General features: G+C 41.4%; 1 protein-coding gene across 18 annotated transcripts in view; it reads left to right on the top strand.

The window, feature by feature from the left end:
- The window catches only part of robo2 (roundabout, axon guidance receptor, homolog 2 (Drosophila)), a 281,917-nt gene that overhangs the window by 200,350 nt on the left and 62,455 nt on the right, over positions 1–19,112 (top strand). For all 18 annotated transcript variants that reach the window (XM_078929649.1, XM_078929644.1, XM_078929638.1 and 15 more), the window contains exons 3-5: positions 17,344–17,501; positions 17,979–18,099; positions 18,355–18,493. In XM_078929649.1, coding sequence (XP_078785775.1) covers positions 17,344–17,501; positions 17,979–18,099; positions 18,355–18,493 — 418 coding nt within the window. The remainder of the gene's footprint in view (positions 1–17,343; positions 17,502–17,978; positions 18,100–18,354; positions 18,494–19,112) is intronic.

Here is a 19,112-nt window from a genome sequence, read left to right as displayed (position 1 = left end):
TTTTAAAGATTTTTTTTTTTCCTGTCAGTTTTTCTCTTTGTTTACCTGTTTATTTCAAGCCAATCTTCTGTATTTAACATATCTTTTTTTTTTGCCTTTTTTTGTCTCTTTGATGATTTCTGTTCCTTAATAAAACTTGATCAAACAGATTAAAAATACACAGGGAGAAAAGGAAGCCATATACATTTGGTTAAAGCCATTGCCTTCTTTCAGTTTTGCTTTTAGTGAGTCTCGTGATAGTTTATATAAAATCTTGTTGTCCTTGTAGATTTAACCGCTTTAATTTGTGCCGGCCCATAAAGGTTGTTTGGATTCACGACTGATAATTTAGTGCGTGGCCACAAGTGGAGTGGACAAACCCTGGTTTGTGGTCATTAAAGGCAGGATTGTGACAGAGAGAAAGTGGAAAGTCCTCCAGACTCCATTGATTCACTGTCTCTGTGTTGCATACTAATGTGAGCTGCTCTGCCTTGTGCTTTTGTTTACCAGGCGTTGTGAGGGGAGATTCAGATAGGAAAGCAGACAAAACACTCAGTTGGTTTTGGCACAGGTTACAGTTTTTTGGTGAAGGGTGCTGCTCCTTCCCATTCTTCTGACACCACTTCTCTCAGGGTACATGAATGCGGCATTGAAAATCCGCCTTCAGCGACTCTAAATCATGCTGTTTTGTCAAGTGGTCAGTTGTGGGTTTAGTCAAACAGCTTTAAAACAAAGACGTGCATTACAGGTGCCCCCAACATGCAATGTATTCCTTGTCCTTGTAGTGCGTTTGTTGAGTGAGTCATGACAAAGACTAATGGCTCATTAACTTGCACTAAATCACTGCTGATGTTCAGTGAAAACAGTCGTGACCCTCGTTGCCCAGTCAAACATTGAGGTCTGAGGCAACTTAACCCTGAGGGGTGAAAGGTTGACTGAAACAGTTAACAGGGCACCTAACCTGGCCGTGCTGTGACCCATGAGTTGAAGATTGGCCACCACTTCCAGTTAATCTGTCAGCCCTCACACTGGCACAGCACTCTCGGGCATGTAGGTGGTCAAGGAGCGCTATGGAGGAAATGTGAAAAGACTGACACCCTGAACAAGCTGAATTATTTCAGTGCAATTTGTTTAGTGGTTTCTTTAATTCATTTTTGCTTTAGGCAAATTTTTTGTAAGTAAATAATGGCAGATAACTTCAACAGATTAATTAAGGTGGAGGAACATGTGCATATGTTTGGTTTAGAGGCCCCTTTCTTCTCCAGCGAAGACTTTTCTGCTGCCAGCTTTGTTGCTTTGTGCTGCAGTATGGTGGCTGTGCGTCTGGTTACCCTACATGTCAAAGCTGCTGAGGCCCTGTCTCCTCTCCAGGGAGTATCCCTCCACTTGCTCACTTCATCCTCCTGCTGTTGCTGCCTTGTGAGACACAGAGACACACACAGAGCCCAGATTGAGCCACTCTAGCTTGGCCCAGCTCCATTTCTGCAACAACGCTAATTACATCTGAAATGGTAATAGATGAGGCCTCATTAGCAGCTCTCCATCCCTTAAAAGATTCACAAACATTCATCAGAAGGGCCACGATCGGTCTGAGCTCCTTCCTTCAAAGGCTGGACTTCACAGACGGCTCCGGGGCCTGATTCATTAATTACTCGTGCAGTTCCACACCGCTACCCCGCACACTTCTTGAACGGAGCCCACAGATCTGCTCTCATCACCAGCACTACTTAGATCCACGCCTGTTCTCAAATCCAGGCCAAACCTCATAGGCGTGCTAAATCTAAGATTTAATGATCACATTTTTTTTTCTTCTTGTTCAGTCTCCCCATAAACCAGCTGTTAATGTGATGACACTGCAGAAAGCTTTTCTGCTCGGTCAGTTTTGACCTCTTTTCTGAAAATTTTGCAACGTTAGAAAATAGATTCATCAAAAATATACATATTGAACTTATCATTTGTGACATCCACCCAAAATTAGCTAAATCAGGCATGTGTTTGTAATAAGAGGATGCATCTATAGCATATGTCATTGTGAGTGGAAGATATTAGAAATGTAATCTTCTGCAGGGATTCAGTTAATTTGATGAAAGCAGAGATGTAAATCAGACTGTGTTCAGTCAGGTGTACAATCACTATCTCATCTGGATTGGAGCCTGTAAATGTTAGGGTACGCGTGGAGAATGTAATTGTCTTTCTATGCTTTTCCGTCTGAACATTCAAACACGCTTTTCTGTGTATAGCATTTTATTTTTGCTTTTATTCTTCAAAACCTGTCAGTGCAAAAGGGTATAAACAAAGACATGTGTATGCGAGCATGTATAGTATTGATTTCTTCATAACTCTTTGTGGCTATTTTCTCTTTATCATTTAAGTGATTTAATTTCCATAGAATCCCATTAAATTTCATTATCATTTGTGTTTCATTTGCTTGCAGTTGTCAAGGAGATCAAGTCAACAAGGGGATTAGGTGTTCCTCTAATTGTGGCTTACAGTGGGTCTGTATTGATCTGTCGTAAGAAATAATAATAAAATGAAAGTAAAGCGTTCCAGGGAAGGAAAAAGCGGCAAATGAGCAGAGCCCTGTTGCTGAAGGAATGACGTATTGATTGCGTCTGACAGGGAGCTGCGCACTGATCAATCCTGATGGGCACAAGGAGCCTATTAGGAGATTCTCCTGGGCCAACAGGGTCGCTCAGAAAACGAGCAATGGGAGAGAAATTAACTCATCAAGAAACGGGGATATATGAGATGGATGTGTGCATTAATAATCAAGAGAAACAATGGTAGAGGAACTAAAAAAAAAAGGACAAAATCTTAAGTGTGGTCGTGCACAGGCAGGATTTAATTTAGTTTGATGGAATTTCATGTTTAAGTTTTACAATGTTTAAGTTTTACGAGTTTTTACGTTTTGCAATAAGAATGCAAGCCATATAATATTTAAGTTGCCTCCTACAAGAACAGATTTTTTTTAAATAAAAATTTGCAGAATTATTTTAAATCCAAAAAAGGGGAAATTGTTTTTTTTAGCCACTGTGATAGCTTAAGAAAAGAGCCTCCAAATAAGGTGACAGGATTAACTTTTTAACTTGGTCACTCCTGTTCTCTAGGCAAATGCTTTGAAGATAATTGTTTGAACATTATGCCCTTACTCAGATATTATCTCAGCCTTTATGGATAAAGAAAATGAGTAACACAACACAGAAAACTGTTGAACTAAAGATGCATCAGTACACTTTCTTCAGGATTTGGTTCAAACCTCATTGTTTGGGTTTTGCTTCGGTTCAATTTAGGATTTGTAGATTACAACACAATAACTAAAAAAATCAGAATTTCAGGGGAAAAAAATGTGTTTGTTAAAATGTAAGTAACAATGAAGAAAAACCTTTTAGTTGGCCTATAATGAGCCTTGTGTAATATATTAAAGCAATAAAAAAAATTTCTTCTTGGATTCTGCGCAATATGTGTTAGACATTCGAAAATGTAGACCTAAATGCATGCAGTAGGGATGCAATGATACACTTTCTCTATGATTTAGGTCTTAAATTGAGAATTGTGGCAGCCATAGTATATGTGAAATGTCTCTGATGTAAAAACAGTTTTTTGTTCTTTAACAGATGTCTAAGCAGAATTTCATGCACCATTCTTGACAGCTCCAAAGCCACTTGATATTTTTTACTTTTATTTCATTTGGAGCAGAGCTTCTTCTGTTGCTAACCCTTGAATTTTTTTGTCTGACAGTTCTGTAAGTGAGTGATCTACAGCAAGGCACACTCTGAAAGGAAATCTGTGATGGTGTGGAGTAAAAAAGCCTTTGCTTGTCAGGAAAGCATTCACTGTTAACTTGGAATTAATCAATTTTCACACTGGAATTACCTCCTTAAATTAGCCGGCAAGCTTTTTTTCATTTTTATTTTCTTCACTGGTAGAAACTGGAGTCACGTCTTCCTCCTTAATTGCTTGGTCAAAATTCCAAAGGGATTAAATCTGATGAAGGCTGGATTTGTTTGTTTTGAATCTTGCTTTAGATGAGTGTGGCACTCTGGTACTTCATTTACATTAGGACCGCATAATTGGTGACATTAACAGCACATACGCTCGCAAAGTATTGTCAGCTACAAAGCGATTATGGTAATCAGCCGATGAGTTTGAAAGGGCCATTTTAGACCGCTGTGTTTATTTCTCGAATGATTTGATCGACTCCAATCATCTGTGCAGGGCAGAGGAGCGACTGTCAATTATTTGTGCTAATGACAGGTTTTTCAGGCAGACGGCGCAGGTTCCTCCCTGACATGGCCGCAGAGAGATACGGCCTGTTTGTTGCATGTTTGTTAGCAGGCCGTTGCAGCAGAGCCATATTAATGTAAAACATGAAACAATTACCTGGTGGGATTAGACTCCTGTGGATAGAGATAAGTGCTGGTTGTCACTGTGGCATGGTGAGGTCAGGGGTCCCTTTCCACAGTAGAGTGCTCACATGCCACCTCTCTGCTATTTAAACTGAGATCCCCCCCCCCCCCCCCCCCCCAACTTCATATTTTATTCAGTAGTAGCCGGTAGAGCAGAACTATTGCAAAATGATTGACTTTTCTAAAGAGCTTTTATTTTTGACCCTTTGTTAATGGTACCTTTAATAACAGTGATTCTGCTATTGATCAGAATAACATACATATGGGCACACTCTTAGACACCTTCATGTGTCCTTTCACCTAGAAAAAGGGAGAACGGAGTCTTCACTAAAATGGAGGAATAGTCACGGATGAGGGGAGCGCCTTGCTCCTAATTTTACAACCATTTTTTAAAGGAGAATGAGGATGCTTTCTTCTGGCTGGTTATGCTTCCTTCATATTTGACCATATTTCATGATAAAACAGCCTCCATTTGTCGTGCTGCAGATTCATTTATTCAGTTATTCATGGCTTGAGGCTGAAAAATGAAAGGTGATGTGGGGGGAGACCCACTTCACTCAGTTCCTCTCTCTGGTTCCCCTTACGTCTCTTGACTGCATTGATACTTAGTTCTGAACTCCTGTTGAGCCGGAGCACCTCCAGCACCAGCAAAATCAATGATGTTGGAAGAAAATTCACTACAGTAGCTTTAAAAACTCAATAATGTTAATGAAATTGAAAAATTAATAGATGATCTTTTAGTCTAAACATTGGAATGTAACACACAAAAAACAAAGAACTGAATTTCATGTGTGTCCATGTGCGATTCCTCAGAATGCAGAATCATATTTACTGTACAGTATTTTTTATGCCTGCAGTGTATTTGGCAGGAGGTAGAATTTCGACAATGATCCATGCCATCAAAGAGCTAGGAGTGAATACAGAATACAGAAGCAGCTCTTTGGCGGCTGCAGTGGAGCAGAGGCTTGCACAGCTCGGCGTGTGCGATTGCCACCACTCTGTTCTGCTCTTTCATGAGCCTGGGAGAGATAGTGCTGTTTGAAGACAGGGATAAGACTTGTGTTGTGATGCTGCCTGCCACACTTTTATGCCGTAGCTGCAACCATAAGGAGGAAGTGAGCAGTGAGGGGCGTAGGAAGAAAACAGCTGTAATCTTTGTTTAATTACATGTAACATGGTGGAGAGACATTTTCGCTGCATCATATGGGATCCGAGTGAATTATTATTTATGATGACTGAAAATTAATCAGCACGTCGTTGCTGTTACAGCATGCATTTCCTTTGTTTGTGAATGTGAATCATCATGAATTTTCCTCAGCAAAACAGAAAGATCTTTTCCTAACTGCATCTCATATGGCTAACAAGTTACCCAAATGCACATGATCATACTTATTTAAACACCTCCCCTAAAAAAAGATACATATTGTGTACACGTTAATGATGGTGTGTGTCCAGCAGGGGGCAGAAAATCAAACAAAGCACGATCTTCTGAACGCTGTTGCTCTGACTGAGACATGAAGCAAACACGCACACATACACCCATGCACGCAGACACACACTAATTGGGTTTTACAACAACCACAGACTCACAATGCTCTTTCATTACCCGAGGGACGGACTGTCTGTGTTCATACAGGGGGCTTGCTTCATGTATGTGTGGGTTTGTGTGAGTGCTCCTGTTTCGTGTAATGTTTGTAAACCGGCACCGCTGATATGACGCCCACTTCTCATATGCAATCACAGGCTCCAGAAATAAATAAATAAACACATGAATATCTTTAAGATGCGTTTAAAAAAGTCCAATGAACACTTACTTTAATGGCTATCCCAAACTATGCTTTTTTGTGCTTGATATGTTGGTGATCTTAAATGCCACTATGACCTTTGAAAGACCCAGGATTAATCAAAGAAAAGAAGAAGTGCACTCTGTCATAAATGGCACTGACAGTCACCTTTGATCCAAGCATTACATTGAAAGGTTTTCCGAAATGAACCAGTTTTATGACTCATGTTCTTTGGATGTGGCCAATTGTTTTGATGTATTTACCCTGATAGCATTCCCTTACATAGGAGGCATGCATTTATGGGTTCTAGAAAAGTAGTTATTTAACTCTTTTAGGGGTGTAACGATTAATTGACTTAATTGATAAATAGATTGATAGTCCTACAAACGTGAAAATAAACTTGAATGAATTCTACCGTGCCTGTTTGTTTGTACACATATTTCATTTACACTTGATCATCTTGCAGGAAATACAAGGAATCTGGAAAACCTAACCTGTATTGTTCAGTACCAGGGTATTTGTCTCTGAGTGAAGGCTGATTTCCCCTGTCTCAGTTCCGTTGTGTAGAATGTTCATTAATCAAGATTCAAGATCAACTTTATTAATCCCCGAAGGGAAATTTGGTCAATGGGAATGTTTAAATTGCCTCCGCCATGTCTGCGTCTCATTGCAGATAACATTGGTGTCAATTTTTGGCATGAACGACAAAAGTTTATTTTACAAAAAAAACACAAACAGTACAAAAACACATCTGTTATGACAAAAAACATGCATTTTACAAGGACTTAGTGAGGCTTGGGGCCTGATTGCCAAATTTTGGGATGAGCAGGATGAAGTACTCATCACAGAGGTGGCTGGACAAACCACTCCTCCTGGAGCCAGGGGGGCAAAGGGGGGAAGGACTGGAGAAGCAACAGAGATACACCGCAGATGGACCAGTGTAAAACCGGGGTCACACTGGTCAAATTTTTGCCTAAAGATGTCCTAAATCGATTTCAGGTCATTAACTCGGATCAAATCAGATCGTTCAAAATGAACCAATATCGATTTTGAATTTAATCAGCAACACAAATTATGATATGAATCAAATCCTTAAGATGTATTGTTACACCCCTAAAATCTTTTCATCAAATCATTCAGTTCATCAGTATTCATTAATGGAGTCATGATATTGGAGAAACACCGATGTTGTTGACATTCTCTATTCCATACAGAAATATAGCGTTCCAGCTATAGTCACAGCCCCCATGACCCGCCTTCTCTCTTAAGCAGTTCTGGCTCAGTAGGTCTACCTCATTGAATTATTAGCCAATTGCCAGGTGAATCTTTATTGATTGTGTGTTGCCCTGCAGCAAGTGGTAATTGGGAGAGGTGGATTGGTGTGCTGGATTTTTCTACTGGGTCGTATGAAAACTGGGGACTGTAATGATAAAGGACACTGCGTGGGTGGAAGTGGGAATGTTAGCTCATGCACACACAGACACACATGCAGTATCTCTTCACTGTTCTGTCTCCACTGCAGAATCTTTGCCCTGGAGACTTGTGGGATCACTGTGTTGCGCTGCCGTTGAGCTGCTGTCTTGTCCTTGCTATGTAGGTCACTGGTGCCCTCCAACGATATCTTATACATCTGCAGCGAAGTCAATACTGTTGACAGAACTCCAAAAAGCTTTAGATTAAAAGATGCTTCATTAGCCATCTTTCTTTGCTTAAATAATTAGCATTACATCTAGAGCTTGCTGATAGCACCAACGCAGTATAAAATATTTCTATTTCAGCTAGCTTTTTGATGCAGTGCCTGTGAAAATGGAAGAGGAAGGATAAACCAGGGGGAGAGAAATGGAGAGATTTCAGAAAAAAGGGGGAAGGCAAGGGCCAGAACAGAAATGGTTTAGACACAGTGCTCTGCACTGATCCTGAGGCACGGCAGCCAGTGGTCTGTTTCAGATTGTTTTCCATTTGCATGATAATAAAGGCATGAATTGACACACGCACACCCCTGCACATGCACACAGGCACATACAAGCTTTATTACATACAGGGTAATGGCTTCAACAGGCCAGATTACCTGAATGACTATCCCAGATTTTATACCCTGCCCTGAAATGAATTAAATTTCCCACATTAGCACACCAGTTACATAAGCCTGACGCTCAGGTGTAGCCGGCCGCAAAGCCAAGGGAGGAAGCTGATTACAGAATCTAGGTTTCAAGATATTGCTATTGAGTTCTATTAGTTTGTAGAATAAACACTGTGATTAAAGACACACTCATTATGCCGTTTTTAGCCAAAATGTAAAAAAACCTGTGTCCTTTTATAGGACAAAGTTTCTGCAGAGCAGCAGTAGTTCATTAGAAATTTGCCATCTGAGTTGTGGGTGGAAACACCCCTGCAGAGCAACCTCTCCGCGGTGCTGAGAGCTCTCTGTTTACACACTCTACCGCTATCTTTACAGCCCCTCAGACCCCTAACCTTACATTATCAGTCCAAACTCAATTGGGAGCAATATTGGAGCTATCCAGTCGTACAGTTTTGAGCCAGAGACCAGCTCAGACTAGTTAAATTAAGACATACATGGATCTATGTGCCTACAAATGGATGCATCAGGATGAAACGGAGCAGGGAGTTCGTGTTGCGCCCATTGTATATACACGTACAGTATCTTCTACATCAAAAACATACTCTTTTTGAATCTGCACATTTTTGTCTGCCCCTGATTCACAAAGATTTTAATTAATAAATAATCAGAAGACCAATTTAAGCTTAATTTTTTTAATCTTGGTCATCATGATAAAAATGCCACAAGAATATGCAAAAAAGACCAAAAATATAATTCTAACAGAGTGGGTCTTTAATTTTCTTTTGTTTGTTTAAATGCCTCTATAAAATAATGTTCAAGCTTCTTAGCATGGTCTTATAGTTTAAAATGATAATCTCACACAAAATGGTAATGCTATGACTCTTACTGTAAGTAGGTTCCATGTCTTATAGCTTTTTGTTTTTACTTTAATGAGCAGGTGCATAAGCATCTGCATGAGTGCAATCACTGCCTTCTCAGTGACTTACAGAGTGATCGGAATGTTATCGGTGCTGTTGGTGAGCTGTTTGGCCATGTACCAGCCAACTGCTGCCAATACAGCCTGACATACTGCAAATCCACTTTAAATGACAACGTGTGTCTATTAGATCGTGGTACTTAGGTGAGCCTAATGTAGCAGTGACTTGCTGAGCAGGCAGAAGCACTGCTGCAATTTATTTACACTATTTAGATGTTATGTGTCACATTTGTTCTCGCCTCAGCAGACACACATAAAGTGGGGTGCATTTGTGAAATAATGGTTTGGAAGGGAGTCTTTGAACACACTGTTTAACTTAATAGTAAATTGTGTTTTTACCTGCAGTCATAAAAAGTTTACACAAACTATAAAGAATAAAGACATGGAGCTGATAGCAAAAACGTCTGTGTGCCAAGCAGTATCTGCTTTTAATTTTATCATTCTGTAAGAGGACTGAACTGGAGGTTCTGCCTCTAGCATTTTGAAGTAGCAACTGGTCAGATTTAAACATTTGATAGACATCAGAAGAAGTTCAAAGTTCTCTGTGAAGTTTTATTCCGGAACCACTGGGTGATGCTTGCTATGAGAAATATGTCACCTCTCATCTGCAGTGGGGAACAAAGTGTCCTTAGGTGTGGGATTCTTCCTTTCAGGCAGTATTGATTGAAGGACAGATGATCTGAAGAGGCCATTAGGACGATTGAAGAGAGGGCATGGCAAGGAATGGCAGTGAAAACAGCCTTCTAATCATTTGCTACATACAGGGTTGCCTGCAGCATCAGCCTCACATTCAAATTCATGCAACATTACCGTGGGGATTGTGCAGAATTTACTGCAGCTATATGTGAGAGATCTAATGTTATTTTTTTGTATTCAGATTCTTATTTGTACACACTCGCTGCAGGGTCCAGCTCTGTATCTGCACCAACACACTCAACTGCACACCACTGATGGGTGGGGCTCTGTCATAATGAGCACACTGAAACAGCGATGGCACACACACATGCACAGACACTCTGAATGCTTGTAATATTTTGTCTTTTCTTGCGGTTTGAACTTTAGTGTGATGTCCTTTCCTTCCACTACTCGTCCAGCAGGCAAATGTGAAACCCACCTACACGTGGGGCTCATCAGACCAACTGTAGAAAATAACCGCTCAGCTCCAACCGAGAGCTTAATTAAAACAGGACTTCCATTGCAGAGTGGCACCCTTTACAGGCTCCTAAAGACTGACTGTTTTCTGTTACTGCCAATCCAATTATAGAGCAAAACAATAAAACAGAGACAGAGGAATCTGCCGCAAACAGGCTGACACATAAAAAAGGAAGTGAAGCTGTTAAAGATTATATAAAGATTTGCTCAGTGGAGTGCAGAAATTGGCTGTAGAGGTTTAATTTTTACCAGAGATGCCTTTGTGATTATGCCACATGGATATAAAATCTCTGCTTCTGTGTGCATGCTTGAGTGTACATTTGTGCACCCTCTGGGGAAGTCTGGGAGAAAGCACTGACACACTTGAACAGCATCCTGAGGATTATATTTCCCTGCGGAAGGACACTTCCTCAATGTCATGAGGCCAGGACACACACAAACAGCCCAAACAGTGTTTTTGTAGCTGGATCCAGCACTTTTATGCTACGTTCACGATGGGCAAGTGATGCTAAACGTGGATTCTTGAACTTGAGTTTAACTCATGTTCAAACTGGACAAGCAGGGAGAAACAACTTTTTCTTTTAATTTTTCTACTGTTTACTAGCGCATGTCCACCACCCACAGTTGAAGGAGGCTTGGTGCATATGTTGAAGTGGTGTAAATCTGGCGAATCTTGCTCCAGGCTTTTTATTTCAGAGGTCTATTCCGATATATGAAAAACTTGGTGTCCAGCCAGGCACAAACCACAAAATGTTAGGTTCTCCTCCATGATTCATTTTCAAACAGTTGGCACTTCTGTCAATGAAAAGGGATGCCATCCATACATCACTACCAAATCTGAGTCTCTAATTGGTTAAAGTTTAGCCTGGTTTACCTTGCAACCAGCGTTCAATGGATGAGCGTTTTATACGTAGAGCCCAAAAACAGTAGCAGAAACCTGCGAAAGTTTTGAACCCAGAAGCCCGCATTTACGCACATTTATGAAGACTTTATATTGAAAGTGGTTGCTTGAGCGTGCATAGCAGAGGGCGGTGTGAACGTAGCTTTAAACTGACAAGTTGTGCTACAACTGGCCTTTCCACGTCTGTAATTTATAAATGACTACATTAGAAATTCCTCTGCATTTAGTCCTGTTCGAGAGTAAACAGAAAACAGTAGATAAACCATCTTCATCCAACTATTTAGTACCATTGGAGAAGTTCTGATGTTAGTATATTGAAAAAAGGTAAGTTTAACAAAATAGAAACTACAACCCTAAGAAAAAAAAAAAGAATTATTCTAAAAGATTAAGGGGGCTGCTGAATTGTTCTTTCAAAATTTATGAGTTATCTCCAGTGCACCATTTTAGCTCCATGTCCCTTGCAGTCAGACTTAAGCACCCTCCTTCCTGTTATCTGTCTAGTTTAGATAAGACTGATGCTGTAAGAGACAAAAACACACTAACAACTGATGTTTCCCTGAGTGTATTACTTCCTTCTCCTCTTCCAACTCTGGTTCCACTCCTTATTCACCTGATATAGGAAGCAGATCCACCTTCTCCATCATGATGCCTCACTGCCTCTGTTCATGCAGCCTCAGTGCTGGAATTGGCAGAAAATCAATACGGCTCTGATCTGCAAACAACCCCCCCCCCTCCATTTACATCTTACTCCCCCTTCCGGCTGTGAAGTGTACGCCCTGGATGGAGCACAAGAATCGGGTCTTATCAGAGCCACCACAAAAGCCCATGTGCACATTGTTCATTAGTATCAGCCAGCTCCAGTTTCAGCGCCCGTCTGCAGCTGCCAGGCGCCCAGAGCACATTCATGATCGTGAACAGGCCAACAGAAGAAGCCTTGAGTCGTCACCAAAAAATTCTCAGGCTACATAAATATTCGATTGTGCTGTTTGTTAATTACAGTTAGCTGTGAGATTGAAGAAAGATACAAAGGAGGATAGAGACACGTCATCGTTTATTATGCAAATGCATTCCATTTTAGACACAATTAAGTGATTAGGAAGCGTCGCTCTCTGTCGTTTTTCTTCTCCTTGTCCTTACTTGTCTTTTTCTTTGCTTTTCACTGTATTACTGTAATGACGCCAGTCCTCCTTCAAGTAAATTTTAATGACTTTTTAAATAGAGTTTTAATGAGATATACATTACCATAAAGCACGTATTAGGCTAAATTGATTTGCGTTTGTGTGTGTGTGTTAATGTGAGTCTTCTGTACAGTATGCCTGTGCTAAAGGGGAGCTAGAAAAGCTGTTCATTAGGAGTCAATAGTATTGTTTCTCAGTAGCAACAGCATACATTTCATCCTCGGCCCACAGAGTGGTTTGCCGCGCTCCCACTGTCATTACTGTGCTGATCTACAGCTTGTTAGGTCAAATTAAGGGCGCTATTTAAAAAAAAAAAGAGCATTGTGTAGGACTGCTTTCTAAATAAAGAGGTTTGTTTAGTTATATCTATTTAATCAACAGTGGAGGCGCAGTATGAACAATGAGTCATAAAATGCATTTCATTTCAGTCCTATCAATTCAAATCTTTGTATTTTTCTCCACCTCTTCAGTTTGACCTTGATCAGGCCCCCCTCTCTTCATCCCCTGTTGCGTACCTTATGTCTAGCTTCCTTTTCCTCCTGTTTTTCACCAAAATACTAAAGCCTCATTTTTTTATTTTGTTCCCTCTGAGGACCCATTTAAGATGCACATTTCATATATTACCACCTGCGATCCTTCCCCAAGACCACCATCACTTACCTTTATATCACTGCCAGCCATATGATTCTCTTAACTTTCACTATATTCCATATTTCCTTTACCCTATCCGTAAAAGTGACGTTGTTATTTACAATCCGTTGTCTCGGGATGCACAGATAAGGCGAGTGGTGGTGGAGATCATATCAAGCACGGCCACGGTTTGTGGAGGATGCCATGTGCTGCGTGTGTGCTGTGTGGCTTCATCAGCTGAAGCTCATCTGCAGTCAGGGCAAACACAGCTCTAACAATCAAGTGGAAGTGAGTGGAGGGGGCTTAGTGTAACGCGCGGGACGATGCTGTGGGCTTGGAAAATAATGATTAACTGAGAAGATGGAGGGAAAAAGATAGACAAGGAATGACCCTTGATGATGGTGAGGATGAATTGCGCTAATGATGGCAGGATGAGCCTCTCTCTTCAGCTCTTTGCAGCTCTCAGAGGAGGTACAGCCTTGGGCACTGCCAGATGGACATATTTTTGCAGCTGTTTCTCTGGTCTGACCTGCAACCCCTCTGAGAGGGAATGTGGGGGGATCAGTGTGACGCTGCTGCCTGCCTACCTGCTGAGGGGGTAATTTCTACATCTGGATGAGGGGCAGAGGTTAGCTTTGGCCGATGGGAGGGCAATCATTCAGTAATAGGCGGAAAAGCTTGCATCTAGACAAATAAGGCATATCTGCTGTCACTATTGTACAGCTGAGCTTTATCCTCTCTTGCCTTCAGCAAAAGCAGTAACACGAGACATTAATGGTGGAACACACAGGTTTGGAGTGGTTTGTCACATAGTGACACATACAGTATATTGTCTCTCTTCTCTAAGGGTGGAAATGAAAATGGTTCCAATATAATAGCAGTTTGTTGGGTAAAGGGCAAAACGCACTTGAATGAAAGGATATTATAGCTCGAAGCAACTTCTGTGCTACCCTTCCAGTCTGTGCATGCACGGTTTATTATATTTTGTGTGTAAGGTGATGGAACAGGGCCCCAAGCTGCTGAATGTTTCACTCTTTTTTGCTTTCTTAGCCTCTGACCTAAAAAAAACAAAGTCCATTCAAGAAAAAGGGTTTTTGTTTTGCAGGAAGCATGGAGAAAAAAAACAACAAAAAAACCATCACATTCAGAAAAAGCCACACTGGGTGTGTTACAAAAAGGTTCAAACCCTTGCAGCCTTGAAAACTGCAATGTGTCAAGTTTAGTCGTGTCAGTGTTTTATGGGTGTTTGTGGCGAGCGTCTATCAAAGTGATGCAAATGTCAGAAATTGCTTTCAGACGTGTGTGCTGTTGAGGCAACGGGAGCAGCTTACCAAAGCAAGGTGTGCTCCTGTAGGTGAATATGTTTGTCAGCAGCTATCTCGGTGTGCAGGCCGGACACCTCAGTGAAGCCTCAGCACTAATCTTTCCGACAAGCAGTGTCACCCTTTAGTGAGAAATATCTACGATTTGAAGGAAAGGGCGACGAAAGATAACAAATATCATTCCTCCTCTCTTGTGAGCTGGCCACTTCTCTGCTTTGATGCTGCACGTTTGTGCTGGCATGTGTCTGGCTATATTTTCTGTATTCCATACCTCACACATACAGGCTAACTGTGAACAACCTAATTAAAAGTAACCATGGCATCCTTCTTTTTATTTCTGTTTTGGCAAAGAACTCCACTCTCAACCCCTGGGTTGTTTCACAGCTTGCAGCTTCATTCCCTTTCCTTAAAGTCTGAAGTGTTGAAACAGAGCCAGCTGAAACAACTGCATATTTTTCCGTGCTTTGCTCGCCTCCTGATGCTCCTTCATTTACTCCTCTGATATTTAGGGAATAAATAAATAGGTTTGAGAGGCATATTCATATTTTTCAGACACAGGTTTCTTTTTACCCTGCAGCTGGATTGACAGATGCAGGACTTGTAGCAGAGGGGGTGGATATGTAAAAATATATAAATATTAATAAGCAAGTACGCAAGACAGCACGGTTTTGAGCCTGCTGTAGCTCCATGGGAGGTAAGATGCCTTTCTGCGAAAGAAGAAGCTAGATATTTCATGGACACGGAAAGTCAATTACTTTTTGTTTGTTGGGCAATGAGGGTCTGAATGCCTGCAGGGCCTCAAAGCCGGAGCCACAGTTCATGTTCTGACAGCAAATCGTATTCAAGCGAAACCCCACATCAGATGCCTCTCATGTTAGCTAAGTGACGAAAGAGAAAACACACACGCTTGTGTTATGATGCTAATATAAAAGCTTTTACTTGCCTTATGATTTCCAGCATCGAGCCACTCAGGGAGGTGCCTTCAGGCGACCACAGCGCTTTGGAAGAGATGCATGCTCACACTGTTACTGGAGCAATGCAAACGTAAATGAGATGTGTTTGTGCTTCACCTTCAGGGCCATCGCGACCTTCATAACTCTGGCATTCTTGTTAGGTTAGGTGCTGATGTAGAGTGTGTCTCCATTGGCTCTCATTGAGACTCATTTACTTTCTATCTGGTGGGTGTTATCGGCTTTACAAGCCCTAATCTCCCATTGGCTGTTGAGATTTTGTATTAGGTTGTTTGTGAACAGGTGTTTTGGTTTTGGTTGAGGCACGCTGAGGCTCTGGTTGACTCATTTGTTTTTTTGCCTTCATGTTTCTAGGTGTATTCATTTAGATTGTAAGTCACGGAGACCACTGTGTTCAGCCTTAAATTAGATTAGACAGTGTGGTACAAGAACCACAATGACACACCTCATGTGTTTTGTTTTTGTCACTGCTCTGATTCAACCCAGAGCGATTCTGATTGACTCCCGTGGGTGCCATCACCCACAAACGGAAAGCTGCAATTAAAGCTAACATGATCCTGAAAACAACAGGCTGTGTTTGGTCCAAACCAGGCTATGATTTTAGACCACAGGACCTCCGTTTGTAATGCAAATACACACAGCCCAGCGGAGGTCCCTGTTCTGCTCCAACAGGCTTGGGGGTCCGGCAGGCTGAAGCTGGCTAATTACCTCAGCTCTTTAGATTAGGGGGCAGGCCTGCATTAGAAAGGAAAAACCTCAATCTCCACCTCTTCTGTATTCTCTTCCATTACTCCAGTGTAAAGGTTTCATTTGAATTCATGTCACACAAAGTCCCACTCTGTGCCCTGTGCATCCCCAGGATAATTGGGTTGAAAGCTTCCTCCCTTCCTCCACTCTGCAGCCTCTTGGTCTAAATAAATAAATAAGGAGACAATGGATCTGCGGCTGTCTGTGGAGAGGGTAGGAAGAGTGAATGAAAAGATGAGAGAATCTAGGAGCGCAGGGACCAGTTATTCCCTCCCATAATCCCAGTCCTCCCGACGTTTGTCTCTACATGGAATTTACATAAGAACCTGTGGTGTTGCCCTTAATTTAGCCCCTTTAAGCACCTTAAAACAAGCTCAGTCCTTTCTATCCATCACAGGATACTTATGTCCTTTGCTATGTCATTGATGGACACACAGCTGGATCAAACATTTCTTAAAAGTGCTACAAAGATTAGATTTATTATAGATTTAATGGAGAAAAATCTGTTTGAGCGCACCCAGCAGGAGAGTGTGCGCGAGCTCCAAACTAAACCGTTAAGCCCTTTGTTGGCTACATGTGGCATTTTCTAAGTGTCCTCATTGGTATGAAAGTCGTTTCTCGCCCTGGAATTGACTCAGGATTAAATTTCTTACTGGCAGTTTGCCGGCTTGATGTGATTTTGCATTTGCATTTGCGTGTGTGTGCTCACCGGCGTGTGTCCGTGTGACAGGAGCTCTCCTTGTTCGATAATGAGCCGGTGTTGTGTGTTTCTCCGAACACTGCACAGGGTGAGAGGTTATCTCTGTGATGAAAGGCCTACCTGAGGGTGATTAGATACAAGGAGGCGCAGTTGTTCATCAGGCCACCTGCTGGTTTTTGTTTGTTAGCCTGCATCTGGTTGTACGTCAGAGTGTGTGCGTACATGCCACCCAGTGTTGTAACCCTGTGAGCTCTCACAAGTGAGTGACACCAGGCTTCAGGGCATTCTGACTCTGTTTGTTCTTCTACCTCCACAGGGACCTCCATTAGCTCCAATTAGCTTTCGCCTTACTTGCACATTACATTCAAATAGCCTACACAAACGGTGCTAATACTCACTTCACACAATTTCTTTCTATACCAGTTTTCAGGAAAGACAATCGTTCAAACCTTAAAACATGTCTTTATCTATGTTTTACAGTACTACTCCTAAAACAACTTCCTTTTTCTTTCCTCAGTGCTGCGAGACGATTTCAGACAAAATCCCATTGACGTGGTGGTGGCAGCAGCAGAGCCAGCCATTCTGGAATGCGTTCCTCCCAGAGGCCATCCTGAACCCACCATCTACTGGAAGAAGGACAAAGTGCGAATTGACGACAAGGATGACAGAATCACTGTGAGTGCTGCCACGGCATAGTTTAAAGAGAAATCTTGAATTTTTTTAGACACAAGATTTAGTATTTCTTAGGTGTTTAATGATTCATGTTAAAAATTAATTTTGTCGTTGGTGATACAATTTATAGTAAATTTTGGTTAATTTTGAATGATCTGATTCACTGCCCTAAAATCGATCCAGGATATCTTTAGACAAAACTTCATCCATTTTGACTCACAGATAAACACCTGGGTTCTGAACTGTTCAGGTGAAGTTTTCCAGATTGATTGTATTTCTTAAAAGATTATCAAGTATAAATTGTATTTGTATACAAACAAACAAGTAAACAAGAATAGATGGGAAACCCATTCACATTTTATTTTCAAAAATAAAATGTGAATGGGTTTGACTTTAACCAAACTGATTTCAGAGTGCACAACTGGAAAGTGGGGAAAATGTTAAAAAAATAATCATCTTGAAAACTGTTTTTCTTTTAAGATTCGTGGAGGGAAGCTCATGATCTCCAACACCAAAAAGACTGATGCTGGCATGTACATCTGTGTGGGTACCAATATGGTTGGAGAGCGAGAAAGTGAGACTGCTCAGCTGACTGTGTTTGGTATGCATCGCTTTTCTAAGTAATGAAACATGTGTGAACTTAATGCAATCAATGCAGGCCTAAAATGATTAACTATTGTTGGAAAATCCATGATTTTCGATTCCGACAATTTGCATATGGAGCTACTGTACATTCTAATTGCAACAACTCGACTTCTTAATTGCTATAAAGTTTTTTGGATTGAACACTGGTGATTTGGAATGAGCAGAATCTAAGAAATAGCAGGATGAAAGTGCATACTTCTCCATCCTGCAGAGCGACCGACCTTCATTCGAAGGCCGATCAACCAGGTGGTCCTGGAGGACGAAATGGTTGAGTTCCGCTGCCAGGTGCAAGGAGACCCCCAACCGAATGTTCGCTGGAGAAAAGATGACGTTGATGTTCCTCGAGGGAGGTTTGTGCTTTCACGTGAATGTCTTCAGAAACAAATAAACCTTGAAACGGACCGAGTCATCTTCTGCCTGTCTGTGTTAAGGATTGTGTGACAAGGGTCAAAAAGATAATGATGTAAGTTTGTGTCAGTCTTTGTAGGAAATAGGTCTTACCTCCAGATCACAGATGGTGGGAGAAGACAAATACTGTACAAAGCATTAAAGTCTGATAGATGATTTGATGTGTCAGTAAATAGGCTTAAAAGCAGAAAAACAAACTCTGTGTCGGACATCTATAGCTGACTAATATCCACACAAGGAAAGAGGATGAAAACGTGCCAGGCTTATAATCAGAGGGATGAAAACAAAGATAGAATGACTCAAAATCCGATGAGACATAGTATTCCATTGACATGATCCTTAAGTGTTTGTCCACAGGTGCAGCTGCCTCAGACACCTCCAAAACCTGCTAGATGGTCACCACCTCCCTGAACATTTAACCTCATTCAGTCTGCATGTTCTCACAGACATGAGAAGCGCATTCGGTCACAAGTGCAGAAACAGAAACTGACGTAAGAGAGAATCCGCACAAGTCTGTAATTTGAGGAGGAAGATATGCGCCAAAGCCAGATACAGCATGCC

Source organism: Oryzias latipes, chromosome 13 (genome assembly GCF_053564925.1).
Source record: "Oryzias latipes strain Hd-rR chromosome 13, Olatipes_Hd-rR_3.1".
Classification (NCBI taxonomy): domain Eukaryota; kingdom Metazoa; phylum Chordata; class Actinopteri; order Beloniformes; family Adrianichthyidae; genus Oryzias; species Oryzias latipes.
Note: the sequence above shows the minus strand (reverse complement) of the source record. Positions and strands in the feature narration are given on the sequence as shown.